The following is an 18,751-nucleotide window of genomic DNA, read 5'->3' on the forward strand; positions in this document are numbered from 1 at the left end:
CAGTTAAATAGGCCCCGGAGAGTGGTTAAAAATGAGCTTTTGAACCATGTGAGTGAGTGAGTGAGTGACCTGATCAAGAAGGGACCCTTATATAACGAAGCAGGGAGCCATCCCTTGCAACAGTTTACTTTATTTTCCGTCGTCTTACTCTGCTATGTTTTCAGAGAAAAATCCGTTCAGCGATTAAACCTTCATGTTCCAAATCATGTAGAACTTGAGAGAAAATTAAGAAAACAGCAGATGCTGGATGAAAAATACGCTTGTGTTCGTTAATTCTTTCTTAGAAATCATTCGTAGATGAACTTTTGAGACCCAGTTTTGATTCTATTCTTGTCAGGTTCTCCCGGCCCGGACACACCCAGAGATCGCCATGAACGGTACCGGTGGATATCTGTTGTCCGGAATAACAGTGGAACCTGAAACACCGAGTACAGAGGCGGAGCATCAAGCCAAGAAACCAAAACTGGACGAATGTGGTCAATGGAAAATAATAATTCCACTTTAAAATGAAAGCCTGTTAGATTAACTATTTTTGTTGTTGTTGTTGGTTTTTTTTTTCCAGTGGTTTAAAAGCAGCTTGCTAGTAAAACGACGTATTGTGTGGGCTGAAAATGAGATGGCTTTTCAAAACAGCTACAATCCATTAGAAAGCTCTATATCCCAATACAACACTTTACCCCTTCTTTCTCTCTCTCCTTGCCCTATGCGCTGTCAGCTATAAACAAGAAGCTCTTGTGCGGAGATCTTGCGCGCGAACAGAGATTCATGATTTGTGCAAATCAACAGAAAGGAACTTTCTCATCCCCAGAGCCTCCGTTTCTTTTGGTCACGTGGTGAGAATGGGAAAAGGAGAGAAAAGATTTTCGCCCTGTCTAATTTGAGTTCGGTCTTCTTTCTAGCATGGCAGTGGTTAAAAACTATCAAACCTACCGGTACTTGAAAACTGAAGCACTTATCTTATCCACCTAAAATGTAAAATGTAATGTTGCGTAGGGGTTACATATTTTTAAAAAAAACCGTTTTTGTATTATAGCTGCGGAAAACAGAAAAAAGTGTGCATTACAAGACGTCGTGTTGAGTGCGTGAAGAAACTTGAATCTCAGACCAGGCAATCCTTTGCAAAACCAAAAAAAAAGCGGCAGTGTCCAACCTTGTGGGAAGTTGTCCTCCCTCGCAAATTACATTTTTCTTAGATGGAATCACGTATATGCTTAACAGTAGACATTGCAAAAGTCTTTTTCCTATTTGTCTGATATATATTCAATCGTCCCACGCTTGCGCGGCCTCTGATCTCAAGTGTACTACACTTGAGATCAGAGCGATTGGAATGTCCAGTATCGAGAATATGCGTGATTCCATCAAGTCGAACCTCTGTCCTCCCGCGCAAATTTTGTTCCCCTCTGGGCAATCGGAAAGAACTTACCACGTTTGTAATGCTTTGTGGTATTTTAAAATTAATAGAATGTCGAGGAACGTCTGGGAAAAGGCTTCCACGCAGTTTCCTTTTGTATTAAAAGTGCGGCAATTTTAATAGAATGCTGTTTATAGTCAAAGCTGGAGGCAATAGAAAGTTCTTTTACTGATAACGGGCGGAAAACGGAGGCGAAACTTACATGACCTGAGCCAATTACTAGATAAATTGATTTCCGACTGTATCGTGAAAAATTGTACAATACTTCTCAATGTTTATTGTCCAAACGCCCGCATTAAGTCGGGCACGCGCCGACTACAATTTGCAACCGGCACTGTCTGGTCCTGTTTGTGGTAGCCCGATAAACAGCGCAATGTTTTGAGGCTGAGGGAAAACCCTCTTATTTCAAATTAGGTCCCTTCGTTTTGCAGCAAATAAACTGAGGCGAGCTAGAACTCTTTACCGCCTGATTGAAACGCGAAACATTCACACGGCATAGATGTTGAGGATTTAGCCGAAGGGTCGGAAACAGTCAAGAGTGATAAGAAACAAACAGCAATGTACAATGCATGTATTAATATTCCCCCCCTCGTCAAGTGAGATGATAGTATAAAGTACAATCTTTCAATTAGAGTGTCATAGTTTGGATATGGAGTCATGTCTAATTTTAGCAATGACTCGGTGGAAAGATAGTTATTATGAAGTCAGAATTAGCTGGGGGATTCCCCAATACGTACACTTGTTTTTCTGGTTCACCAGCTCCGTTTCCGCCAGATCATAGATTCGCTCCGTTTCTTTTTTGGAATCATCTGCTGAACATCAAACCAAAATACAGTACAGCTCCCATGTTTTTGCGATTTCTGTAGCGATTGCCAAACGATAGCTTATATGGCACCGTGAAGAAGTGTAAGGGTAGAAATGGTAACAAAATAGGATTTATAGGCAAAGCTATTATTAAAAGAATAAACAAAGCTAAAATAACTTTAAGATTATTTTATACCCGCTCCAAATTTAGAATGCAAAAACGTGAAAAAATCCAAACTTCTCCGCACTGTTGTCAAGGTAACCGGTCGAATGTCAACTTTCTAAAGCACCGAAAGTTCATTGCCAACCTTTGTACCAATCAAACACCTTACGTCAGTCACGTGATGAAATAGTGCAACCGCGCCCGCCTCGGGACTCCTCCATTTTGAACCAGCTTTCTTAGAATTTTCAAAATATTCAGGTTGATTGTTTATGCGAGATGATTACGGACGAGTGCAGCGATTTTCCTGCCACTTCGTTTTTAAAATCCTTCTGGAGTCTCTGATATTATACACAGATATATAGAAGAAGGTACAGAGTATAATATCTGTAAACGGTTTGTTCTGAGCCGATGCAAATGCCTAGTGTTACGCGACTGCAAAACGAAGGGATGGAAACATTTACGGGGAGAAATTCTCCGTTGACGAAGCTCTTAAGCGGCGACTTTTGCACAACGTTATATGACTACGATGCTGTAGATGACGACGAACTAACATTCAGAGCAAGCGATCGCATTGAAATTTTATCGAAGGATCCCGAAGTTAGCGGCGATGACGGGTGGTGGGTAGGGCGAGTGGAAGGACAAGCACGAATTGGCTTGTTTCCTTCGAACTATATCACGACAGATGCCAAAAGGACAAGTTTGAGCGAACCACTGGAGATTGATTTCGATGAAATCGACCTGATAGATGTGATCGGTGTCGGAGCGTTCGGCAAAGTGTATCGCGCTGTTTGGAATGATCAGGAAGTTGCCGTGAAAGTCGCTCGCACCGAAAACTACCAAGACTACAGCGAAATCGTCGAGGATGTCACGAAAGAAGCCAAACTGTTTTCCATTTTCAGACATCGTAATATTGTTGGTTTATTTGGTGTTTGTTTAAAGGAACCCAACTTTTGTTTGGTTCTAGAATATGCTCGCGGCGGTGCGCTCTCGCGTGTTCTAAGCACTCATGGCCGAACTATACCTCCATCTGTTCTGCTGGACTGGGCTATCCAGATTGCTCGTGGTATGTATTACCTACATAATGAAGCGCCACTGAGCATTATCCACAGAGATCTCAAGTCTGGAAACAGTAAGTATTTTCATGTTGAGTTCGTTGTTTTGCCCCTGTTGAATTTGCAGCGAAAGAAACGGGGTTTTTGTATATTCAGGTATATTGTGTTTTTTTTTCCACACCAGCAGAATACAAGAAGACAATTGTTTCGCTCATATGACCACTGTCAACCCTATTGTGAATTTTTCATGCTCATTATGTTTTAATGACGACTGAGTGGAAGCCTTTGGAAATTGTTTTGCACGAAAATCGATGATGTCGTTATCTCCTGACTTGCCGCAAAACATTTCGCAGTTTCTTTCCGCTGTCGGCGATTTTAGTCTCGGTGACTTTGTTTTGAAATTTGCCGTTGTGCAAGCTATTGTTTTTTCTTCTTGGAAACAAAACTCTCGCGAATACGAATGACTAGGTGATATTGTTCAAAGATACCCTCCCTGAAACCTGCAAAGTAAATAAATTAGCTGGATGAAATGGGTTTATTCATCCTTTTCCTTGACAGGAAGTCAAAAAATTTTAGCTTTTGCGGACATTTACTGAGCTTCTTATCTGAGATTAAATAACAATGTTCCATGACTGGAACGAAGACTTAAACCAGCCTCTGCTTAATAACCCGATTGTATGTTGTTTTATTTCGAGATCGATTGCTGGAAAGGCAATTGTAAGGAAGAGCAATTTTAAACAAAGTTCCATAACGTTGGATCTCTTTAAATTGATATACAGATAAACATATTATTGATAATACTCTTCAAATATCGTTTGATAAGATTGTTTGATTGGCTTGTAGAGAAGTCAGTTGTTAGACGTGTAAACCATTAGGGGTGTGAAAACCATCTTGTAAGATGTTTTTCTAGTTAGAATTTTCTGTCAACCGTTTCTCTGCTTGGTATTTATTAAATTTTATGTTCAATGAAAATCTGCGTTTATGCTATTGTATATCATAAAATTTTGATGGTAAAACACAGACTCTGATTGGCTTTGTGAATGATATCTCATTGCATTTGGTGGTTACTGTATGTAATATAAATGAACATAAAATGATACAGAGCATTTTGGTATTACAACTAACATGCAGGAAAAATAATTTTTTAGGGAAAAAAAGGGAAAACTTGTTTTGGGATATATTCTGTTATAAGTAATTACTCATTGGCATCAATGAATACATCATCTATTGAGGTTCATATGTATACATCGGGCTATGAATTTCATTTTCTAGTATTTCTGCATGTATTTGTTTCTATCATGTCAGCTGACCATTATTTTCGAGGTGTTGGAACTGTTAGTACAGTGCATATAGGTTACATGTAGTACATTAACCCAAGGGACAAATTAAGGTGTTTGTATTTCTTAGATATCGACATAAACTCTAAGGCATTTACAATTTTAAAATGATGTTTAGTGCCTTGACTGAAATTTGAGTTCAAAGTAGAGAAACCTTATGCTCATTCAAATAGTCAGATGTCTCACTGTCAAAATTCACATTCTCTCATCAGTTTTGAACAAGATAACTTTGTCACTTAACTAGTCTAACTTTAGTCAGGAGCTTCTGGGTCTGCTTTAATCTCATCACATTAACATATAAAAAGTTTTCACTTTCTAACAAGGTGCAATTAACACACATCAATTTAGTCATAACAAATGAAAATATACATGTGAGAGATTCGTAAACTGAGGTTAACTTTGTATGTAACAAGAGTGCTTCTCTCAGTCACAGAAATGTGTCATTATCCATATTAATAATCTGGTACCCATATTAAGCAGGGAAATGTAAGAGAAAATGTATCAGCGTTTTTGTCACAGCAAACAAACCTGTCCTTAATATAACTGCGTCAGTATCAAGTGGGTGTCCAGAGAGCTGGTTTTGACTGTACCAAACTGCACACTCTGAGTGGTCAGAAGCGTTTGATTATACACAGTTAAAACAAGGGCTGAGTTCTGTTTGTTCTGGTCATAGAATAACATGCAACTGATAGGGGTCTGTCCCTTAGTGGAAAGATGTTATCAGTTTGTCTGAAACCTCACTAATCATTATTTAAGGGTATTTAAAGGCATAAAGCAAATAATGGGCATAAAGCAAATTATGCTTATAATGTGTGGAATTAGTTCTATCATCCATGTCAACTTTTGTTATGAATTGTGCAGGTCCAGAAAATATTCATATCCCCCTTCCCCTCCCCTCCCCCCCCCCCCCCCCCCCACAGAAGGGATTGGAATTTTCCAGGGAGTGGGGGTTTTGGAAGATCAAAAAATTTAAAGAAATGTATGAAGCTTAACTGGAATTTCCAGAGGGGTGGGGAAGTCTTAGAAAAAGTCCCTTCCATGGGGAAGGTATGGATATTTTCCTGAACTACCCATTGTACAAATAGAATGAGTTATCATTTAGCAAGATTGTGACTACAGTGAACATACACTTACGTGTGCATTGTAGCTAGATTTGGTTTGATTTTCCTTTCAACTACATTGAATATGATGGCTTTCTTTGGCTTTTCTGGGTTTTTAACTGCCTTCTGCATTTAAGCTGAAAAAATGAAAACAGACATTTTAAAATGCAATGTAACATTTAGGGTTGCAGGCTACTGGTGAAAATTGCCATTTACGTCCTGATCTCTGCTGGTTATGGGGCTTGCTTTTACCTGATTCTCTAGGAGAAGATGGCAAAATCAGTTGCCTACTCCACCAAAAACTCTGACTACTTCAAAACTTTCTGGCAACCCTGACTGTTGTTTGTTCTTTCAATGTCCGTACAGTAGTAAGCAGACAAGTGATGACAACAAAGAAAATCATCAATTAGGGATGTACAGTGTATTGTATTAAGTCACTGATCTGCCAGTAAATTCTTAGTACAGGCATTTAGAGAAGGTTATACAGACAAGTTGTGAGAATTTATACGTACATGTACAAATTGAGATAGAAACTACAGTTACTTCAGTTTCACGCTTAAAACGATCATCAGACTGTGCCCATAGTGGTGGTTGAAACAAAATTTAAACTGACTCATGGAGGGTGTTTGGAGAGATTCTGTTTCTGATTGGCTGCATAGAACTTATTCTCGTGCCTACATTTTGTTACAAGTTCAGATCTTTTGTTTAGAAGTGTAGATCTGTCCACGGATAGAATGCAAAGTTCTTCTTTCAGACACAAATTGCAGCATGATGAGGTTCCCTTGTACAGACTTGCTCACTTGTATGTGCATAAGTTGTTTTGAACTGATCAAACACTGCATCACTCATCAGCCTGCAGAGATTAAACTAAAGTCTTGAATAAAATTTGTAATTCTTTTTTTCAGTTTTACTCCTGAATAAAATTGAAGATGGCAACTTTGAAAATGTGTTGAAAATAACAGACTTTGGACTGGCCAGAGAAATAGTGACTACAACACGAATGAGTGCAGCAGGGACGTATGCCTGGATGGCACCAGAAGTTATCAGAACTAACACGTTTTCTAAAGCTAGTGATGTGTGGAGGTTGGTGTAGATTTTCACTCTTATACTGTACTGCACCTGGGTTTTTAAAAGGCATATTACATTGTAAAATCTTGGATTGAGAGATCTGAGTTCAAGCCCTGGCCAGAGTTATTCTGTTGTGTTCTTGGGCATGACAGCAATCCTGTAGTGCTTCCCTCTGGCCAAGAGCAGACATTGATGTAAGACATTGTTTGCACACGCCTTGAAAAGTCCTTGAAAAATCACCTTGTATCCTTGAAAAGTTGTTGAAAATGTGAAATTTAAATTTAAGACTTAAGATGTGCTTGAATTTTTTGCCCCCACCAATTATTAATCTACATCTGAGAAAAAAATGCATGAATTTTGCTGGACTGCCCTTGAAAAGTTCTTGAAAAGAATCTTATGACTGTATATGTATAAACTACATCAAGTTTAAAGCTCACATGTCAATATGGAATTCCAACAAATCAATGTGTTATGTGCTGCACCAAGGCATCAGAAATTTGCTATTGCTTTGTCAGGTCAAGTACGGTATCTTTATGAGGGTTAATGTCACTCTCTTAACTTACAATGTACATGTAACTTTAGTCATGTCATCTCTTTGCATTCAGTTTTGGTGTAGTTTTGTGGGAACTGCTGACGGGACAAGTACCATACAGGGATGTAGAAGCTCTGGCTGTAGCTTATGGTGTGGCAATGAACAGCTTGACTTTGCCAATACCTAGCACATGTCCTGACTTTTTCAAAGACTTAATGAAAGGTATGAAACAAGGAGAAGGTGTTAGAAGTGTTTGAAAACATGGTAAAAACTTGAGAATGTTATGGAAAATGAAATTTTGAAGTAGGTCACTTAGCTCATATTGATCACTCTGGAAGTAATACAGCAAAACTGTAATCATCAATATCAGGCAGGTTTAAAAAGTTTAGAAATTGCTCTGTTGTATACTGGTATGTGTTTAGTTGTAGTGTAAATTTCTCTTTCATTACAATATTTTTTTCCTTTGTTTGATGTAATGTAATGACTTATAATAATTGCTAAAAGATGAAGGAGAATCAAACCTGTTTAAAACATATAGCTAGAAGTGAATTTAAGCCACAATGTTTACAAGTGTGCAAACCCTGAATTTTTGAATTCAGCTTTTCTAATCAATTATAATTTTACAAGGAAGTAACCTTGGAGAACTACCAAATGTAAATGAAATATTTTTTTTTAACAAGCTTCAAGCACAATACAGTCGAACCTCACTCTTGAGGACAGGAAAGAGTGTGTTCTTAGAAGAGATATTCACTTTTGGGAGGTTGAAAATGCAGCGTCTGTACATGGCTGCAACCAGGACCAAGTTACACTTATGACAAGTGTCCACCTTTGGGACATATATATAAGTAGAGGTTCAACTGTACTGCACAATCTCTAAGCAGGAGAAGAAGTAAAGGGAAAAATGTTTTTTCCCTCTTTTAGATTGTTGGCAGCAGGATCCCCACAAGCGACCTTCCTTTCAGGGAATTTTGGAAGATCTGGAGGAAATCTCAGATTCTTCATTTGCACAAGATGATCAGAATTCATTCCGCACACTGCAGGAGGGGTGGCAAACAGAAATTGAACAGATATTTGATGAACTGCGAGAGAAGGAGAAGGTAACAAGTTTTTTACAGTTGTTGTTGTTGTTGTTTTTCTGTGAATTACTGCACTTCTTTTGTTGCTGACAATAATCTTTTTTTTTTTTTTTCAAAAAAAAAAACTGTTTCTTTCTTGTCAAATTTTATTAAACGTCTGTTCTTTCTGTAATTGTTTTAATTTGTAACTTTGTGAAGGCAGTTGCCTTGGTTCTCAAGCATCCAAACACAGGCAGCTGTACAGCTGTACACAAGAAAACATTTAGCCACTCATGAATGTAGGTCAAAATCAGATCTCATAGATCTTTCCTACTGGGTAAGTGAAGAACAGAATCCACTCATGCAACTGCAAAAAGCCATGGGCTACTGGACATGACATTTTTTGCACTCTGTTAAAGTAGCCCCATGTAATTGGTATATTTTAGGACAGAGAACGTACATGTATCTTCGGCCTTTTGTTATTTGCTATTGTCACACACATTTACATTTCTGCAGGAACTGTCATCTCGAGAGGATGAACTCAGACAGATACAGATGGCACAAGAGGTACATGCCGAGAGTTTGAAAAAGAGAGAAGAAGAGCTGGCTCAAAGGGAAATGCTGCTTCTTGGAAGAGAGATCAGCATGCTAATACAGGTATGACTGCATCCTCACACAAGAGCTATTTTACAATCCAAAGGTCAAATGAACAAGTTTTATCTTGTATCCTTTATCTCTTTCAACAATAATTATTGTAAGTACAGTACTGCTCAAAAGTAAGTTACCACCCTCTTGCGATTCTCGTCTCGCGAGACAAGAATCTTGTCTCGTCTCGAGACAAGACATTTGTCTCACGAGACGAGACTCTCGTGATACTTTCTACTTGACTCAAAAATCATATCCAAGAATATGCTGCAAAATTTTCTATTTTAAATGGAATTCACGTCGTTCATGGGTTTAAGGAAAAGTGCTTCAACCTATACGATGATCGATCATATCGTCCTCTTTTGCCAAATATATAAAGCGAAAGTTGTGGATATAGAAGTTATTAACTTTTACAGGTCATTTAGAAAGGTTTGTAGACCTGGAAGAAATTGGTGATGGAAATATTTAACAGTTTCATGTTTGAAAGCAAATACCTGCAGACAGTTCTTGGCTTTTGTGCCATTCGCATTTTTCAAGGTCGACTGTATGATATTTAGAGCTAATCAAGTAATCTGGTGCAATTGTTCCTGGTCTGTAACATGTTGAAATAAATAAGCTTATTTTAAAAAAAATCATTCTCTCCTGATTTATACACATACATGTAGTATTTAAGTTATAGAGTAAGGTTACATACCTTTCTATGTTATCTGTTCTAGCAACAAAAACTGCTGAAACCTTCCCCAAAAAAGCGGAAAGGACATTTTTTCAAGCTGAGGTTTGGGAGTGGAAGAAAAATCAGTGCTCCAACAGGTTTGATGAGTTTAAAATTGCCTATTTTACACTCTTTGTAGGAAAGCCTTTTTGCGTAATTCAAAAATTTTATGCTTGGGACAGAAGAGCTTTCAAAGAATAGTAAAGATCAGATGTGTTCTTGTATAATGCGTTTTTGGTTTACAGATACATTTGTGCGTGGATTATTCTTCAGAAAAGACTTAAAGTTGTGACTCAAAATTAGGAACCCCTGTTGTGTGACCTTTCATATGCTACCACCTCCCATAAGTGACGGCGCAAGCCTTGCCTTTGAGGTAGTCCCCTAAAGGAACTTTGACAGCAATACTGATGTAACTTTTCCTTTGTAGGGTTCCAGCACAGGTTTACCATCACATCAGATATCTTTGACTCAAACCCAGCGCTAGCAGAAGGCGTCAGTACTCCAACACCGCCATCACCAGCTGTACATCAGAGATTCAGACTTTTGTCATGTAAGGCGACAAGTAAATTGCTGTTGCTTTAGCTTAATCCTACTCTACTGGATACATATCTAGCAATTAACCAAGTAGGATTTTTTTCTCTTGTGAGAATATTGCTTTGAAATACATGTAGATTGGCAGCTCAGAATAATTGTTCCTAAGGTAGAAAAGACCTAATTATTCAAAGTGAAGAATGATGGTGAAAAAATTGGGCAGATTATGAATGATGAATTTCAACATTTTAGCCTAGGTTTTAGAAGTCAAGCCATTTGTGAATGAGGATTAATAAAGCTGTTGATTGCATGACTGGCTGCCTGCCTGACTGCCTACCTGACTGACTGACTGACTGACTGACTGGCTGGCTGACTGGCTGCCTGCCTGACTGCCTGCCTGACTGACTGACTGGCTGACTGACTGACAGACAGACAGACAGACAGACAGACAGACAGACAAGCAGGCAGGCAGGCAGGGAGGCAGGGAGACAAACAGAGGAATGGATTGAGCTTCTTTAAGTAGCAGTGCAAGTAGCAGTGCAAGTACAAGTGTACATGTTCTTGAATTAATAAATTAATAATGAAAATTAATGAAAATTTGGCAAGAAGTACTTTGCCATTCCCTAGCTGTGTGTCAAGTGATGGTATTCAGCGTGCTGTTTTGTTTTCAGTTGATGAAGCTGGCGAGGTTCCTGTGAGTCCCCCGGATAAGAACCAGAAGATTCGTACCTGGGGACCCAGCTCTGTGCATCAACGAGACCGAGAGAAAAGCAGAAGGGTGAAAGCAAAGGATCGCTTTATGGCTGAGAGGTGCAATTCTGTGCCAAACCTGGGGACACAGGTTAATCAAAATGGTGGTAAGAAAGTTTGATATTATTTGTAATGAATGTTATGATTTTCGCAGTTAACATTGAGTGTCTCGAAACAATGAATACCGTGAAAATTGCAAAAGCATACCGGACTTTAAAATGACTACAGTATGGGGCCCAGTTCTCGGCCACAAAAAACGTTAACTTGTATTTCTTACCTTGGAATAGCCGTAAGGACTTAAAATTTCACGCACAACTAGCTTCAGCATTCAGTTTACACATGTAGAGCTATCGACTGTTCAACGCTGTTTTCTCCCGAGTAATAACGAAAATGGAGGCTTCGTTCGTGGGCCCAGTTATCGGCCAGCAGGCCCAGTTCTCGGCCACAAAAGAGTGGGCGCGATTCCTCAGAATAAACAACGCTTTATTACCATTTTTTTGTTGTTAAATCACTTATAAGGCTTGTGTTTTGATATTTCGATCACAAATTATCCTTAAAGAGCTTTGTTTCATGTTAGAAAAGGAAGTTTTTTGCACACCTAGTTTTTCTCTTAAGTGTACTCAAGAGAGGCTAAAAAAGAGTTGGGTTAAGTCAGAGCTCATAGTTTTCAGCTTGCCACCCCATTACAGCCTTATTTTTACAACTGACTTGATACGAATACTCCACACAGAACTATGAGCGCTTTTAGTGTTGAACAGGTGCGAACAGGGTGGCCGAGAATAGGCAAATACCCAAAAGTACGAAAGAAATATTGAGGAGTGAATTTAGGTCAAAGAATTAAACAGGCCAGGAGAAGTTTACATTTAACAGATAGCTTTATCACTCTACGTCCTTTATGCCAAGAATTGGCTCATTTGGGCTTTCTAGACGGACAAAATATCAACTTGAATTAAACCCTGTAATTCTAGTAGCCGTAAACAAACACGTTTTCGGGGAAACCAAATTCACCTACCTTCGCGTCACCTCGACGTGCTCACAGAAAAACTTGGCAGGACGAAACAAAACTCGGCAGAACGGAAGACAAGGAATCAAGCTACCTTTTGAAGCAATTGCTTTTTATTCAGATTCATTTGTGGTGCGAAAAATAAACGCTGAACAAAAAGTGGCCGAGAACTGGACCCCACACTGTAATGTAACAGGGCCATAAAGGATCTCAGTCACGGTATTTTAAGTTATTTTGGCCGAGTACAGAATTACCATTAAATTAAAGGAAACATGAAAATAGTAGTTCACTAAGGTGGAAAAACACCAGAGAGATAATAATAAACTATAAAAGAATAAGGATGGTTAAGGATGGAGAAGATTAACACGGATTACAAACGGCAAACTTAACAAATTAAGACTAAACTTTTCAAGGTGCGCAAACTGTGACGTAGCGCCTTTAAGCCAATACTCTCTCTCGTCATGGTTATAAGCCCCCTTCCCGGATTCAAACCCGGGAGATCTTAACTCTCCCCTCTCCAACTTTTTACCATATTAACTTGCTAACGTCTTCGCAGAACACCGCTCTTACGACAGAAAGACGTTTTCAAGTATGAAAGAGTGTATATTGAGCAATTGGATTAGAGCAGCTTCCTTATGATATTTCGCTCATTGTCAGTCTATTTCATTTCTTCAGAGACTGAAACATCCAAGTCCCCCCAAGTTAAACCATGTCTGGAGCGGTTTTCACTTGAGTGTCGAAAGAAATACGTATTTGCGTTGGTTTTGTATTGCCGCGCTAAGCGATTGGCTTAAAAAAAAACTCGTGCTGCTCTGTCATCCAGTCAGAAGTAAAATCAAAACCAATCGTGACTCGCTCGTACGCGTTTTCCCGCGCTTTGCGTCGGCTACATTTGTCTCCCTAGAGTTTTGATTGGTTCACTGGATTGTCTGTGTTCTTTGTGATTGGCCAGAATGATTACCTTGGTTTCGGCTTTACAACACTCAATTGAGGACGGCTTTATTTCTTTCCACGGCATAGGTGTTAATGGTAAATACGTAACAGCAGATAACAGTCCCGTGTCTACACCAAAGTCGTCTCAGAAAACAAAATCGAAGCACCGCTGCGAGGTGGCTGTGTGTAGCGTAGGTATAATGGCAGCCGTGGTCGCGCTGGGAGCCGATTTGGGGCAGTCTGCAAAAGATCTTCGTCCTGATTTGCTGAGAATGTCTTCCAAATCAGACAAGCACAAATCACCAAATTCCAAACGGCGGCACGACGTTGGGAATTCGAACCGACGGTCTTGGTTTAGTTCTGTTTCAAATGAAGATACCGCTGTTAACTCAGATTCGACAACACCCGTAGCGAGCCCGCGGGATTTGGAATTCACGGGTAACCACCCGCCATCGGACATTGGTCTTCTTCGAGGCCCAAATAAACGGCCTCTTTCAACTCCAGTTTTGCTGAAGGCGACTTTTTATCACGAGAGTCAACCACCTTGTACCTACGTTGAACCGGACTCGAGACAACGATCCTCATCTACGACATCTTCTGTTACATTATCGCCCGAACTGGGTAATAAGGTACTTATTGACTTGACAAGTGGACGGCGTGATCGTAGGTCAAAGTCTATGGACTCGAGTGAACTCGACAGAATAAACATTTCAAACGAAAGTTTTTCTTCGGATGACTTTTCCGGCAAAACCGTTGTGAACTGCAATCGTTATTCGCAGGAATTGCAAGACTTGGACATTTTTAAAATCCCACCCCCTCCCTTCTCGCCAAGAGGGACGAGCTCCCCCAGGCCGGACTGTAACAGCACGGACGGTGGCCCCACTGCGAAGTTTAATTTTCAAGTGGGGGAGGTGAAGGGAGCCGCTAGGCCTCGCCCCAGGCCCTGGCAGGACAGTCTTAGTCCCTCACCTTCGTCTTCGGATCAAAGTCCAACAAGCGAACAAGATAAGTTGACACTGTTGGACGTGCACATGGAGGGAGAGTCACATGATACGACCCAGCCATTGCTGAAGTCCGATACGGTCATAAGGGTGCCAACGTGCGAGGAACTTGAAAAGGAATTTGGTACCAGTTAATACATTTAACTAGTCCTTAATATAGAGAATTATTTGAATGTAGTCATGTTACGGCAAACCAGCGTCATTTTACGGTAATCTTCGCAAGCGCACCTGTTGAGTGCGCGATTCTTGTTGTCCAATCATATTACTCAAACTAACTTGTAAGTCCTTTCAAGTATGCCCCGTGACCTTGTCATTAGTAATCGTCACGTTTATAAGCAACCGCTCTTAGATAAAAGAGTTTGTACACTTGTAAAGCAATGTTCAGTGTGACACAAACTGGAAATCAGAGAATTTTACCCACGACCTGTTTATCTAACGGCGATCTAATCATGAGTTTGTGGGCTCGAAATCCGCCGGGTATCTTAAGTTTTTTGTTTGCCCCGTTTTCTAGTCTAGTCATTTCCAGCACTCAAAGTAACTACAGAGTTAATTCTCTGGTCTCCAGTGTTCTCACATAAACTGAAGACGCAACTAAAAACCGCAGCTGTTTTATTTTTATTTATTTATTTTTTAATGAAGAGGGGTGCATTTTCTTGTCAACTCTGAAAAGTGAGGTCACGGAAAAAGTAAACTGGTCGCCCAAGCCGGGAAAATTAATCATTCTGACCTTGTCAACGGAGAGAAATCTGGCGCAGCTAACACTGTGCAAGTCCTCGACGAGAAGAATATCTGCCAGCAATGTAGAGGACTGAATTTGTGTCAAATTTAGCTTGTGTTCAGACTAAAATTGAAAGGGAGAATTGGTTTTGAGGTAAGTCGGACGAGAGAAGACGCTGGAGAAACCTTAAACACGCTTTAAGCCAAAATAAGTTAGTACTTCATTTTTAGAGTTTTCTTTAAAATGCGCCCCAAATATGACTAATTCGATAACGTGCCAGCTCCTCTGCAAGCTCCGAATATTACATTAATTCTGATAGTTAGCGTCATTCTTTTCATTTTGTATTGCCGTAATGATTCGATGCAGCGTCCTCCTTCCAATAAGCGCCCCCCTTTGTGATGAGCGCTCCTCACTGAGTGCTGTTCTTTTAAATAAGCGCCCTTATTCCGATAAGAGTCCCCTTCCAATGATCGCCCCTATATCGAAAGTGAAATTTAAGACATTGACATGGAATAGACTGATTAGATGGATGAATTATGAAGTCTGCTTTCTCATCTGAACGTAATATTGAACTTTATAACTATCAGCCTCAGTAAAGTTCTTGAGTCAAAGTATCTGTTGTTTTTCATTAAAGAATTAAACAACATTCAGATGGAAATGTCCAGAAAATAGGCGATTCCAGTAAGCGCCCCCAGTAAGTTCCCCAAGTAAGCGTAACCATCTCCAGCAAGCGCCTTCTCTCCACTAAGCGCCCTCTCTTAAGGTACCAAAAGTAAATGAGCGTACCGAGCGCTGAATCGAATCATTACGGTGGCACGTCAGAAAAATCTCCCCTAGTTGCTAATTTTCTTCTTGACCATCAACGTCACAGTACAACGGCGGCGTTGATAGGAGAATTTCCATGTTCACTTTCAACATTAGTGCAGCTTCAATTAATCATAGGGCTGATTGCGACTTCACCATCCATTTTCAGTGTCAATGTCGGTAATGGCATTCACGTTCCTTGAGATTGGAAATTCTCTGCTAAATTTAACTACTCAAAAGCTTTAGCTGAGGGAAAATCGTCAGATATTTGTAAGATCGTTTGCTCACTCTCAAATGTTAGCCTCAGACATCTAAAAGGCGGTGATCGTCATCGAGTCCATGGGCTAGGTCGCGCTATTTGAACATATTGTGGTCATACAGTGGACTGAAAACGGTAACAAATTAGCAAAATTACCCCAAAACAGTGACACATGAATTAGTCTGCCGTTTGTGTGAAAGCGCACGAGTCGTGATATACCGAAAATTATTTATTAATGCTTATGTTTTCATAGCTCTTGATTGAGTAAAAGATGCAGATAGTCGCCAGTAATAGTGTGACTTAGCCCTTTTAATATCACAATTGAATTTTATGTTAATTTACGACTCTTGTACATGAATAATGCTTTCAGTTAGCAAATGCTTCGCCACTCGATTTGAATACTCCTAAGATGAACTCATTTTAATACACAACCTAAATAGAACGCACTTGGTGTTTCGTAACCACTCATAAAGAACCTCCAGTGACGTCAACTTTTTAGTTTAAGTCTGTACTTTGTAAGAATTATACAAATTATTTACCTGAATACTTGCGAATGGATTTCACTTCTCAAAGCGAACCCTTACGAATAATTTTGATTTCTGCTTTTTATATCAAACAAGTGATTCTAAGAATAGAAACGTTATGATATTCAAATGAATTTTTTTGGCCAGGAAAATGACTTTCTTGTACAAATTGTTTTCCCCATTGTACAATACGCTACCGATCATCAGGTCTGTTTTCTCCGGGTGAGAAATTGTCACAAATTTATCGCAATTTATTGTTTTGTCAGACGCGTACTTCAAGGTTTTAAGAGGCAAGCTCGGAGCTCTCTTTCGTCAAAAGAGCGCCCGTGATTTAATAGTTGTATACGCAAAAAAAAAGACGACTAATATATTTAGCGCAGAGGAATGAATGTTCTTATGGAACATCGTTTAATAAAGAAACGGAAAACAACTTGAAGTTGTCTAAAGTTATTGTAAGTGTCAGCACAATCTCGTTTCTGGGGTCGGGGCTGGCATTACTAAACGAGTTCACACAGGGTCCATCGCAGGGTCGATTCTGATTGGTTTAAACTCATTAGATAGTGCACGAGTGAAAATAACACCATTTATACCATGCCATAGAAAATACAGCCAATCAGAATACAGGAAAGCCGTTATATATTCGACAGTCCTTCCCATCATGCGCCGTGTAGCCTGCGTAGCAAGCGTTTCCGTGGGGTTTGGAAGCAAAGAAAGACCGAGGAACGGGATTTTCGGTGTTTTGTCTGCGCGGAAAATGGGGCTCCATTTTTCGCGCAGTAATTCTTTGCTCCCGAACCCCACAGAAACGCTTGCTACGCAGGCTATGCGCCGTGCGTTTGTCGCATTGGCTGTGTTGGCCACTGTATTTTCTGTGGCATGGTGTAAATTTAGAATAGTTATGCGCTCTCTCGTGGTATGCCATGGTATATCCCTTGTCAATTGTATTAGGCTCGTGTGTATACCGAGGAAATACAAGTGACAAGTGGGATATACCATGGTATACCACGAGAGAGTGTTGCATAACTAGCAAGTATCTCAGTTACTACGCGCGTTACTAAGCCTCTAGGCCGAGGGTGTGGGATGACTCACATTTAGCTTTGATTGGGAATTCCTTTCTGCAGAGGAGTTTGCTGTATCTGACGTCGTATTTGACTAGTTTTCCCGTCGACCGCTGACAACATTCTAGAGATCAAGAGCCAACCCACTTGACAGCAACAGACTGAAACAAAAAATTTCAACATATATCTGTTTTTTTACAAATTTCCATATTTTTTTTTCTGTAGAAAGAGCTCAGTCGCAACACCACCACCATCAACAACGACTTTTTTCACTCATACATTTACGGTTTGACAAAAGTATATATATTTAAATAGAAGGCTGAGAAAAATAATGTACATTTGAACCTGGAGGCTGAAGTAACCCGAAAGTTTTCTAGTCAGACTCCAGTTGATGTAACGTTTCTATAGATATTTACGAGAATGCAGAACTCTTCAGAGAAGAGATGCGTACCTGGTATAATAATACAATGGAGAAAAACGTAAAGTAAAGTAGCTGGCCCTAAAGGCTGCAAATTCCAAAAGTAGCGAGGGTCATTACTGTTAGAATTTTACGGTATCTGTAGAGACATGAATGACCATTGCAGTTGTGAACACAACTTACACGAAATTAGCGCCTGAAAAAAAGAAAACGAAAATAAATGAAATTCAGGCTCGCTCGGGTTCAAACCCGGCCATGACCTCTGCGATATACGATACTGGTGCAGCGTTCTTTTTTAAGCACAGTTGAGCCCCGCTATTTCGAACTCGCAGGGGAAACGAAATATAGTTCGAAATAGCCGGTCGTAGATGACTGAAGGGCAAATCCAAGGCAAATGGATTTTAGCTCGAAATAACGGGGAATTCGAAATAACCGTAGACTACGAGTAGTCCCTCTTTCGCTTAGTCCGTCGTGCGTGACGCGAAAGAAAACCGCGAGAAATAAAATGACCGCGCGAAATCCTGGAGGCGAGGAGCGCACTCCTCGCCTTCAGGATTTCGCGCGGCCATTTTTGTCTCGCGGTTTTCTTAGCCTCGAGTCACGCAACGACGGACTAAGCGAAAGAGGGACTACTCATAGTCTAAAATAACCGAGTTCGAATTGGCGGGATCCAACTGTACATTCACAGGCGGCCCACTTGACGGATGTGTTCACTCGCAAAAAGATTTACGTCATTTACCGTCAACGCATTTCACCTGGAATTTTTCAAGAGTTACATTGTAAACGTTAGGGTCAAGATTATCAGTTCAAACCATCAAATATAATAATAATAATAATCTGGGCAGTGTAAAAGATGATCGAATGATCCAAAAT

General features: G+C 40.0%; 2 protein-coding genes across 2 annotated transcripts in view; both read left to right on the plus strand.

Moving 5' to 3' along the window:
• LOC145483493 (tRNA (adenine(58)-N(1))-methyltransferase non-catalytic subunit TRM6-like) overlaps positions 1-2,176 on the plus strand; it is a 16,932-nt gene extending 14,756 nt beyond the window's left edge. The window contains exon 13 of the mRNA XM_081462014.1: positions 338-2,176. Coding sequence (XP_081318140.1) covers positions 338-505 — 168 coding nt within the window. The 3' untranslated portion in view covers positions 506-2,176. The remainder of the gene's footprint in view (positions 1-337) is intronic.
• A 445-nt stretch (positions 2,177-2,621) lies between these two features.
• LOC145483485 (mitogen-activated protein kinase kinase kinase 10-like) lies at positions 2,622-16,422 on the plus strand. Its single transcript, XM_081461993.1, has 9 exons — positions 2,622-3,507; positions 6,773-6,950; positions 7,541-7,689; positions 8,389-8,564; positions 9,039-9,179; positions 9,884-9,977; positions 10,307-10,429; positions 11,082-11,267; positions 13,184-16,422. Exons 1-9 carry the CDS (start codon positions 2,787-2,789, stop codon positions 14,230-14,232), a joined length of 2,817 nt encoding a protein of 938 aa, XP_081318119.1. The 5' UTR covers positions 2,622-2,786; the 3' UTR covers positions 14,233-16,422.
• Positions 16,423-18,751: the final 2,329 nt, after the last annotated feature.

The sequence above is a fragment of the Orbicella franksi genome, chromosome 4 (assembly GCF_964199315.1).
Source record: "Orbicella franksi chromosome 4, jaOrbFran1.1, whole genome shotgun sequence".
Classification (NCBI taxonomy): domain Eukaryota; kingdom Metazoa; phylum Cnidaria; class Anthozoa; order Scleractinia; family Merulinidae; genus Orbicella; species Orbicella franksi.